This window comes from Pyrus communis, chromosome 10, assembly GCF_041283825.1.
Source record: "Pyrus communis isolate YQ-2024b chromosome 10, ASM4128382v1, whole genome shotgun sequence".
Taxonomy (NCBI): Eukaryota; Viridiplantae; Streptophyta; class Magnoliopsida; order Rosales; family Rosaceae; genus Pyrus; species Pyrus communis.
In genome coordinates, this window is record NC_142574.1 from 1,273,663 (window position 1) to 1,285,000 (window position 11,338).

At 36.4% G+C, this 11,338-nt stretch overlaps 2 protein-coding genes and 1 non-coding gene across 4 annotated transcripts in view; 2 read left to right on the forward strand and 1 right to left on the reverse strand.

Annotated features, from left to right (window-relative positions):
- The first annotated feature begins 1,452 nt into the window (after positions 1 to 1,452).
- On the forward strand, positions 1,453 to 1,538 carry LOC137730385 (small nucleolar RNA Z221/R21b). The gene has a single exon (XR_011068145.2). It is a non-coding gene; the product is annotated as a small nucleolar RNA Z221/R21b (small nucleolar RNA).
- Positions 1,539 to 7,700: 6,162 nt separating this feature from the next.
- LOC137730133 (pathogen-related protein) lies at positions 7,701 to 9,617 on the forward strand. Its single transcript, XM_068469195.2, has 4 exons — positions 7,701 to 7,888; positions 8,123 to 8,255; positions 8,357 to 8,658; positions 9,283 to 9,617. Exons 1-4 carry the CDS (start codon positions 7,742 to 7,744, stop codon positions 9,424 to 9,426), a joined length of 726 nt encoding a protein of 241 aa, XP_068325296.2. The 5' UTR covers positions 7,701 to 7,741; the 3' UTR covers positions 9,427 to 9,617.
- A 1,462-nt stretch (positions 9,618 to 11,079) lies between these two features.
- The window catches only part of LOC148693326 (glycolipid transfer protein 3-like), a 2,922-nt gene continuing 2,663 nt past the window's right edge, over positions 11,080 to 11,338 (reverse strand). For both annotated transcript variants that reach the window (XM_068469347.2, XM_088678816.1), the window contains one exon: positions 11,080 to 11,338. This exon is cut by the window's right edge. In XM_068469347.2, coding sequence (XP_068325448.2) covers positions 11,332 to 11,338 — 7 coding nt within the window. In that variant the 3' untranslated portion in view covers positions 11,080 to 11,331.

Sequence of the window (11,338 nt, forward strand, 5' to 3'; positions counted from 1 at the left end):
GGAAAGAGGAATTGCAAAGATAAACAAAACCTTGCATCAGATATCCGAGAATGTGAAACGCCACGAGGAGCAGAGGAAGAGCATCAAGGATGATACTTATCTTATCCCCTTGAACTCATGGAATAGAGAGTTTTCTGAAGTTCAGGACAATCTTGTTGGAGGTAGTGTCAGTGACAGTGGCATAGGCGGTGGTAGGAGGCAGCAGTCCCAGTCTAAAGCTTCAACGTCTCGGACTAGAGCATGGAGATGATGCCAACAACTGTACGTAATACGAACACGAGTGAATTATAAATGTTGTGATTTCGGCGTGATTTTTAGACGACGTCGTTATACTTGCGCTGGCCGGAAGAGTTGGTGGTTTATGGAGGTAACTCGTCAACAGGACGAACAACATTCATGAATTTCGGATCAAGAATGGATTGTTTCTTTGATCAGCGGTGGGGGGTACAGAATGATGGAGCGATGGATAGACATACTGACAGAGGTAATGCCATTTGACTCTGTGAGCGTATCACCAAGCCTCAAAACAATTTGAATACAACCTTTGAAAATAAAATTTGAATTTCGGTATAGAATGTGTTTATATTAGCACGTGTTATCGCTCTTTTGAGACAAACTGATCTTCTCTTTGTGAATTCGTTTGAAAGAAAGAAATCTTAAAAGTAATTTTGCACATGATACTTCACCGAACGTAGTGGTGTTTTAGGATTCATATAGCCAACCTCACTTATGCAGCGTGAATTTAGCCTCATTCTGTTCCTCTAGAACTCAATTTGTTCCACCAAAGTCCATGGAACTCAAATTTTGTCCCACGTTGTCAAATCAGTGAAAAATCAATTTTGCCACGCGGCATTAAGACTTGTTAAGTGGGGTCCATGTTGCATACGGGAGAGAGTTTATAAACAATACCTGACAAAAATTGATTGTACGATGTACGATGAACATATGTTATTGGAGGATCCGGCTAGGATCCTCTTTTATAAAATTCGATGTAATGCCTTGGTTTCAAAAAGAGAATCAACAAGGATGAAATAACTATATTATTATGCTTCAGTGTAAGAAAATTGTGAAACCAATCGAGTTCGGAGAGAAAATGAGACTAAAACTGAGTTTTGAGCATTGCAAAAATGCTAAAAAAAAGCCTATCTGAAAAGCGAAAAAATAACCATGGGCCTTCTCTTCTCATCTCATCAGGCGGAAACGAAAACGAATGGGCTTTGCATCCCTCAGCCTAGCCTGATAGAAATATTAGGGTACATTTGTCTTTGCACCGTACAAAATCGAGGGGCTGGCAGCTAGGGTTTCGCGCACATCTCTATAAATTACACCGCAGAAGGCCTCCGTAAAATAGTTCGTCCGTCGGGCGCTCTTTCTGTGTCTGTCTCTGCGAGTGAGCGAGTGAGTGAGTCTGCGGGTGTTTGTTTAGCATCGTATGCATTCGTGGGGAGGGAGGGGCGATGATGATCACCTGAGGAAGTCATGCACCACTCTGATGAATCTGTGCTGATAAATTTCTCATACCCAATTCTTCTGAGCCTCTCCTCTCCTCTCCTTTTTTCTGTTTTCTAATGTTATTTTGTTTTTCAAGTTTCTCTATGAATCCAGATTTCAAATTAAAATTCACAAAAAAAAAAAAAAAGAATGATAGGGATTTGATGAGAGGGACCAAGTGATGGGATCTTTGGATCCAACCATGATGCGGACCGTACAGCTCTTTTGCTTTTGGGGATACAATTTTGGTGTCTGATGGTTCCTTCTAAATCTTCCATCTTCGGTATTTTTTTACTTTTAATTTTTCTTTATTATTAATTTTCTGGGATCATATTTTGCTTTTATTTGGGATTTTTGTATGAAGAAAAGCAAACCTATTTTTTTGGTCGGTTGTATTTTGGTTCTTGGAATGTAGTAGGAGTTAAATGGTTTCTGCTGACATTTTAATTCCAACTTAATTTCATAATTAAAACATAATCAAACGGGTAAAACCCACAAATTTTTGATATAGATTTGGATTGAATAACTGAAATCAAATTGGTGCAAAGTTTCTGGAGAATTGGAAGAATTTGTACGATTGGCAATTTCTCAAGTTTTGGAACCCAAAAATTGCGGAGCTCTCGTATATATAACAGTCAATTGGTTGTGGGTTTAGGGTTCATTTGATCAAATTACACAAAGTTTCAAAATTAGCTTCTATAAAATTGAAGGTGTGCTTTAATTTCAACCATTCATTTTTTCGTATATACGAGTTTCGGCCCGTGGTCTACAAAATACGACTGGCACCCGTGGGCCCCTTGACGGCGAAAGAAGGATCCGTCCGGTGTGCGACTCAGTTTCGTGTAAATGACATCAACAAATTGGTTGTCCCTCGACCAATCTGTGAACACAAATATTAACCCGTTTTCCCAAAAAAAAAAAAAAAAAAAAAAAAAAATATCAAGCTTCGTCTCCAACTAGTCTCTTTGGTTGTAAATGTATTAACCTACTAAATTAAAGGTACGTTGAATGAAGAAATTTTCAAACTATTACCATTAGAAGAGGACAGTAGATGAATTACTCTGAAGGAAACTTATCCATTTGGACCACTTCATTTTTTATTAAAATGGTAGGATTAGAAATGGATGGATTCTCTTATCATCTCTTCGTTCACTCCAAATAAAAAATCATTAACGTATCTATTCCAATTTAATCATGTGTACCAAACATCCTTTCCAATAAGGGTTTAGATTATGGATAAACATTTTGTAATATTCTTGGAATGTAGTAGGATTTAAACGGTTTCTGCAGATATTTTAATTCCAACTTAATTTCATAATTAAAACATAATCAAATGGGTAAAACCCACAATTTCTTGATAAATATTTGGATTGAATAACTGAAATCAAATTGGTGCAAAGTTTCTGGAGAAATGGAAGAATTTGAACGATTGACAATTTCTCAAGTTTTGGAACCAAAAAATTGCGTAGCTCTCGTGTAACAGCTAATTGGTTGTGGGCTCAGGGTCCATTTGATCAGGTACACAAAGTTTCAAAGTTAGCTTCTACAAAATTGAAGGTGTGCTTTAATTTTAACCATTCATTTTTCGTGTATACCAGTTTCGACCCTTGGTCTACAAAATTCGACTGGCACCCGTGGGCCCGTTGACGGCGAAAGAAGGATCCGTCCAGCCGACTAAGTTGGACTTGGAAGGATTAGAAAGGGAAGGATTCTCTTATCATCTCTTCGTTCACTCCAAATAAAAAATCATTAACATATCTATTCCAATTTAATCATGTGTACGAGACATCCCTTAATCCTTTCCAATAAGGGTTTAGATTATGGACAAACATTTTGTAATATTCAATATAAACCGTTGACTAGGACGATAGTAAAGAAGGGTAACGAAATTAGCTACATCAGTTTTAGCTCGTTTGACTAGAATTCGAATGGAATAGATAATTCACTAAACTCAAGGTATTTTGAAGGTAGATGAGAGGATTGGAATGATACATTTTTTTTTACATGTAATCTATCTCCTACTTTTAAGTTGGTCACAAAATTTTCATTTTTATTTTGACATTGAAAATAATTGCTTCTCCATTCCAGTCTAATCCTCTAGGAGACCTAAAGATTCTTAAATCGTGAGGATAAGATTTGTTTGATGGGGCAGGCAATACTAGGACGATGAGGTGTCTATCCATGTCATTTTAGTTTGGACAAGTCATTTGTTAAATGACAAATTCTGATTTTTCCATGTGTTCTCTTTTTAGTAGCTATTGGTTTATAATAGGTGGTTAGTTGTTAAGCAGTTTTTTTTATAGAACTTGTTAGCTCATCTTCAACCGAGAGTTGGCCAGATGGCTCGTTTTAGTTCTCTGGTCCTCCAAGAAATTAATATTTTGATGAACAGTGCAGGACCATATTTCTTACCATCTCCAACCGAGGGCCAGAGGGCTCGTGTTAGCTTTGTTACAAAAAATCATCTCCAACTTAGGGCCAAACATAATTTATTATTTAAATTTAAAAACTACAACTTAAATTTAAAAACTACAACACTTCTTAAATTTAAAATTCAAACTCATCATCATTTTCACTATTTTCATTATTTTCATCATCTTCATTATCTGCCATTATAGGAATATAGTTAGAGGTAAACAACTGCAGCCAGGTCATAATATCCTTTTTTTTTCCTATCAAAATAGGCGTTACTCAATGGAATGTAATTCGAAGTGTTTCTTTCCATATTCTTATCATCCATCTCTTCTTGTATTTGTTTGGCCCATTCTTCATGCCTACGGTTCCTGTCTTCCACGACAATGACATTTTGCTCCGCCATTAAGCGCAATGACTCTGCCACTCCCTGTTGAGCGGCGTAATCATCATTTGCCTTGCCCTTTTCCTTCAACCTTCAGGCCTTGTTTCATCTCATAGCCCTAGGTATGGAAGCTTCACTCGAAGATGGAGGTGGCACGCTTGTTTGTTGAATGGTAGGAGATTCATCTTCATCCATATCTATAGCTGACGATGGAGTTCCAAACACTGGCATAGGAGCTACTCTATGTTGAGGTGGATGTTCAAATAACACCCACCCTTTACAAATTTCCCAACAACCTTGATGCTTAAAGGGTTTCGAGTTACCCTCCATATATAATTCCTCCACTTGGGGTATCCAGAAAATATAATTACAAAAATTAAAGGAAATTAATTCATGAAATTAAATGTAATATAATTAAAAATTAAAAATAAACTGTGAAAACACTAACTTCGTCGTAGTAATTGGCGCCACTTTCATGTCTACTTGTGGCTACTAACAGTGCTTGATGCCATTTGTTCAAACTTGGTTGAAGATGTTTCATCCATCTTGAAAAACAATCTCGTGGTTTTGGGTATTCGGTGGAGTGGTGCCTTGGAGAACTCTAAGTATTTTTTGGACACACGAATCCAAACACTTTCACTTGTTTGAGAACTTCCCCTCACATTATCTTTCCAGACCCACCCATAAGCCCTGCAAAGAGTTTCATCTTCTTTTCGGGTCCAAGCCCTACCTTTCATTGCAGATGAGGCCATTTGAAAATTATTAAAAAAAATCTAAGGAAAGATTATTGGAAGAGGTAAGAAAATATGAGAATTGAAATGGTATAGGAATGGTGAAAATTTTGTGAGGAATGGTGTAAGAATAGCTTAGGTATTTATACGAAAAAATTAGAATTTTTTTGAATTTTTAAAAAAAAAATTTGGCCCAAAAAATAAAAAACCAATGGTAACTGATGTCAACTAGCCGTTGGGGATTCAAAATTTTAGCTTGGCCCAGGCCCGGTTGGCTGGTTGGTTTGGGTTGGCTGATTGGCCCTATGACCTTTTTTTGTCTAGTGGGGCCCACCAATCCTCTGGCCTGGCTCTCGGTTGAAGATCGTTTTTGGGCTATTTTCGGCCCTCTGGATCCTTCGGTTGGAGATGATCTTAAAGCATTTCTAATGGGCTCCCTAAATGAGCTTTGATTAAAGTTTAGGGAAAATTTGGAAAAATCATTCTCTAATCACACTTCTTATCCACCTCCTAAGATAAAGATTCTCTTAAATCTCGGGAGTGGGAAATTAGTTTCAAGCATTAATTACTAAAATTTTAAAGATTTTTTAAATAATAACTCTATTTTTATTGGTCCACAATTAATATAAATCTCGGGAGTAAAATTATTATTATTTTTTGGCTAGAGGGAGTAAAAAATTTCTAACGAGCTCCTACACTAACTTTCTAGTATTTTTAATTAAAAATTAGAAAACATAATTGGAGATGCTATTAGTATACCTAGGCACCTAGTTGCCATAGCTCGAGTCTGCAACTGTTACAAGCTGATGAAATGTGCAGAGCTGAAGATTGTTGTAGAACTTTGGATATTATCACCAAGCCTGAAGTAACGGTACACCAAGCCTGAGGGTAACCAGTGCACTGAGCAATATAATGCGTATTTATAATCAGTGCACATTTGGTTCAAAGAATACTTAACCACAAACAACATTGTGCATCCGCCCTAGAGTATATAAGAAACTGATTTGAGAGACTAAATTTATAGGCAATCCAGAATATGCAAAATATGAGAAATCGTTACAGAAAATGTAAAGTGAAGTGGAACATTATTGAGGAGTTTCTCTTTTACGTCTCTATTGTGATAAAATTCTAGCTTCAATACTAAAGAAAGTTGAGATTTTATCATAAAACCAATTGACAATATAAGAAATTGTTCAACTTATAAGTCTATGTAAGGTCTCTTCTCTTATCAATGTGGAATTCATTCTCAACATTCATTTTTTTAAACTCAAACACATGAACAACACAAATGGAGTGTATAGAGTGCGTGTGGCAATTTGACTTTACACTTGGAAGTGCATGTGATAGTTGAATTTTACAAATGAGACAATCTGCGCCGATACCATAAAAATAGATTAACCTCCATCGATGTTCACATAAAACTTTTCTAAAAATTTCTTAATATGTAATGTGAAAGCTAGAATGTTAGCAGTTTGATTTTTGAAAAGAAACTATTACACGCCTCTCTATTTTCCAATGAACTATTAAACTTTTCTAAGAATAATGGAGACGCTGTAAAATCCAAGAAATAAAGTTGACATTTAGAAGAACCACACAAGTAAGCACATTATTTTGTTGATCACATGGAAGCACATGAGATAAATATACTGAGAGACGTCATATAGTTGGATTAATTGGTACTACATAAGTATATAATCTGTAGTTATGTAGTACCTGAATCCACAATGTAGTTATGTAGCGTGGTACCTGAATCTATGGGATAATACCGATAATACTAATGTATGCGGTACCAATTAATACAGTTATGTAGTACCTGAATCCATAGTGTAGTTATGTAGTACCTGAATAGTGTATGAATGAATAATGACTTAAAAATAGACAGTTCAAATTGTTGAAATTCGATATATAATGGATCCCATAACTAGTTCTAATTTTACCAAAAAATGAAAATCCCCACAACTAGTCTCTATTTTCACAAAAAATAAAATAAAAATGGAGATCTCTTTGGATAAAGTCTCTGGAGTTTGACTTTTATTTAATTCAAACATAAACATAAAAAAGAAGTGTATGAGAAATTAAAATATAGATATGACCTGTAAGATCCCACATCGCTTAGGGGTAAGAATCTTGTAAGCTTTATATTTATATTCTCATCTCTACCTAGCACGATGTCTTTTGGGAGCTCACTGGCTTCGGGTTCTGTAGAAACTCTGAAGTTAAGCGAGTTCGAGCGAGAGCAATCCTAAGATGGGTGATCCACTGGGAAGTTCTCGTCTGAGTTCCCAGAAACAAAATCGTGAGGGCGTGGTAGGGGCCCAAAACGGACAATATCATGCTACGGTGGAGTCGAGCTCGGGATGTGGTGGGGCCCGGGCTGGGATGTGACAATTTGGTATCAAAGCCAATCCTTGGCCTTGTAAGATCCCACATCGCCCATGAGTGATGATCCTGTAAGCCTTATATGTATATTCTCATCTCTACCTAGCACGAGGCCTTTTGGGAGCTCATTGGCTTCGGGTTTCATAGGAACTCCGAAGTTAAGCGAGTTCACGCGAAAGCAATCCCAGCCCGTCGAAAAATATACTTTGTCTGATCATAAAATTATTATTTTATTTTATTTTTGTAACTGTATTATATCACCATTTGTTGCCTATATAATAGAGACCCCGGTTGAAGGAAACTGCAAAACATTTTATCCAGTAGTAGTCTTTGCTTCTACCCTATGTTGAGGATGGCATCTTTAGGTGTTGAGGGAGACAAGTACCGTTCCCATTTGACTGGAGAAGGAGAAAAGAACACCAAATGGAATTTTGGTGCCACTCCTAGCTATGATGTTGCTAACAAGCTCTTTGATGAAGGCAGAACAAAGGTCTCTCTCTCTCTCTCTCTCTCTCTCTCTCTCTCTCTCTCTCTATATATATATATATATATATATGTGTGTGTGTGTGTGTGTGTGTGACTGCTTGCTATGAATTATAGAGACAATTAACAATATACTAGTTTTGTTGCGTGTGTTTGATATGCATCAACTTCCCTTTTTATATTTGTACAAGAGATCGACGTTTCATTTTCTTTGATCAATTAAAATCTGCGTCAAACTCAGATATGGCCACCCGGGTCACTGGAAGAAGAGGTGCAGAACCTTGTAAAGACATGGGAGATGGAGCTTTTCCACAAGTCCAACCCTGATGATTTCAAAACACTTGATCCCAACAAATACACTGTCAGCGTAAATGGTAATTAACAAACTAATAGCTAGCTGGTGCAATCCAAAACTCATTAAATAGATACTTAATGTTTTCCATGTATACTAATTAATTACTAATACTTTGATCAGGAAGGAAAGGCATAAATATTGAAGAAATAGGGAAAATTGGAGGAGGATATAACTCTTTTCTGCAGACCTCACTGCCCGAGAAACTCAGGGGATATAATCCAGATGAGGAAACAGCAGAATCATCGCTCAAGTCTTTCACCACAACATTCCCTCGTGGATTTGCGTTGGAGGTCCTCCAAGTTTATTCTGGGCCACCAGAGATTATCTACAAATTCAGGCACTGGGGTTACATGGAGGGCCCCTTCAAGGGCCATGCTCCCACTGGAGAAATGGTTGAGTTCTTTGGAATGGCCATTTTTACGGTACTTCTGAGCTTCTCTAACCCTACTTGGCCAATCAAATGAAGCTCTCATTCTTTTTCATTTCACGTTATGTTACTATCCCTTTAAAAATTGAAATATTTCTCCATTTTATTAATTGTTTGTCCTAACTTTGTAAACTTTCATTATTGTTTACCAACAACATCATCAACCAAACCATAAACTACATCAACACGAAATTATCACTCAGTAAAAGTATTCCATATAAATGCACAAGACAATAAGCTTACTTGCAGGATTCGCCATGAAAATCTAGCAGCAAGGTTCTACTCTTCTCTTGGATTCGGAATAGTTCACACTTTCAATAGGACTAGTGGTATATGAACATGGTAATCTTAGAAGAGGGACCAAACTATTTTTATCGTCTAAAATGATAACTGCTCCTCCTATTGTGGCAACAGTTACATGTCAGTTTTTAGAGTTTGAAACCAACTCTAATTCAAAAGTTTGAGTTCTATTGTTTCTCTCCTCAGTAATTTATCATAATTAAATTACTACAAGTCCAATATTAATATAAGTCCATTTGTTTTCTTGATATACCCTAAACTATGGTTTTATTATTACTCGCATCAAGGAAAAATCCTAACAAACTTACCAAACAAACAGGTGGATGAACGCAAGAAAATTGTTAAGGCGGAGTTCTTCTATGACCCTGGACAACTACTTGGAGGTCTTCTGAAGGGTGCAAAATTGGGTAATTCTTCCGAAGAGACAGCTTCAACCTGCCCAGTCCTGAGGAGCACAGGGTAGTTTTAGTACCTCTCCTATGAAACCTAATAGTATTGCTAGCAAATCAATAATTTATGTCCATTAGGCACACAAAGCTAGCTACATGTTAAGGAATTTTGTTAAGCTGTTTTTTATATGGAAATATTTGTGATTATCTGTAAGGTACTGGTGCAATATCTCATTGAAAAATAAAGACGATATATTTGCATGAATGTTACTGCATTTTTTGGGTCTTACATGCAATACCAACTGCATACCACACGTCAACCACTGACCAAAACACTGCAATTTGCTCCCAAACGAAATTGCACTGTGTCTGATACAATTGACATGCAGAAGCAAGGGTGGTGGTTTTGCCATCTCTCTATCTATACAGATAAGCAGAGGGCACGTGGACGAATAGTTGGGCTTTTCTTTGCTCAGTGACGCAGGACGGAGTAAAAATTTGTGAACCAATTTTATCATCTAGTTGGTTAGTCAAAGTAGTACTTTTGATGGCGGTCGTTTTTGTCCTCATGTTTCTATCATCTGAATTTTTAGAGCTGGCTTGTGGATGTAATGTTTTTGTTATTTTCATTTTTAATGCGTTGACGAGTCCTCGACTGCTTGTTCAAAGAATTGTCACTATCAGTCAGCCTTTCTCTTAAAATAGCATTGGGATTTATTTTTTTGTAAGTATGTAGCGCTATTTTTTTTTTTTTTTTTGGGTCAAATTATAGATTTTGTTAGATGAGATGTTAGATTAGTCGTCGATGAAATTTGAACTCGTTATCATACAATGACTCAACATATTTTCACTACTGTAATAAAAGGTTACTTGCTAAGTATGTAACACTTTGGATTCTCTTCTTTAGTCGAAGCCCTCGGTCTTGCAGAATACTAATAGTTGCCCAATTCCTTGCACAAGAGAGAAGCTGAAGCGCGCTGGTTTTCTAGCACATGTTCCAATTTTGGAGGAGAAAACGAAGTGCCTTGCATTTAGTGAATATTTTTGCTCTCTGTCCTCTAGTGATGGTAATGCTTGTCACCATTCGATTTATCACTATTAGATGAGTTTAAATCTCAAAATTTAATTTTATATAATGGTAATAAATAAGGTAATGAGTATTACCACCACTTTAGAATGATGACAAAAATCTACCTTTGCACTTAATGGTATAGCATGCGGGCTTGAACTACGATATAATGAGCTACTTTAACTTAGATATTCCTAGCCTTGATAATTACTATAGAAACCTTATGAAAACACCTCTTAATTAAGCCCAAACTATAATCATATATAAAGAAATTTCATGCATCAAACTTTCTCTCAGACGTATCACGCATATGTGTATGGAATAAGCGTTAACTTACTTCATCAAATCTCGGCCTTCTATTTTTTCAAATGAAAACGAGTGACTATGATTTAATTAAGTAAGTTGATGCTCATTTCATATACAGGTACGAGATGCGCATGAGAGAAATTTAATGCATAGTCTCTCTTGCTAAACTTGTGAGTCCTTAGCTTTCAGACCACATCCCTCTCATCAAATCAAGCATAGTATTTGTGATTTAATCATTCCATAACAGCTCATTGCAATTGGAGCTAATGAATCCTCAAAACACTTTCTAAGAATTATGTCCTCATTTTCAAGTGATGCCTATGCTGGAAACCGACTATACGAAAAGCAAAGATTCATAAGCACCCGAACTCGTGAGTATTTTCCAATAAAACTGTACAGAGGATATCATAGATAGATGTTCCTTCATATTGAGATACATTAGAAACTTATACGAAACACAAAGACAATTTTGCTTTATTAATTACACATAACCAAATACGATTTCCACATATTTATCTACACACACACGCATATACACAGGAATGCTGGACTCTTTGACTCATGGCTGTACAATCATTAGTTTTGCTTTCTTTACGTTTGTACCTCAGTTA

Bases quoted from the DNA above. Each gene is read 5' to 3' on its own strand.
- LOC137730133 (XM_068469195.2), top strand. From the start codon at position 7,742: ATGTTGAGGATGGCATCTTTAGGTGTTGAGGGAGACAAGTACCGTTCC. The intron at 7,889-8,122 runs GTCTCTCTCTCT...CGTCAAACTCAG, and splicing joins TTGATGAAGGCAGAACAAAG to ATATGGCCACCCGGGTCACT. The intron at 8,256-8,356 runs GTAATTAACAAA...TACTTTGATCAG, and splicing joins ATACACTGTCAGCGTAAATG to GAAGGAAAGGCATAAATATT.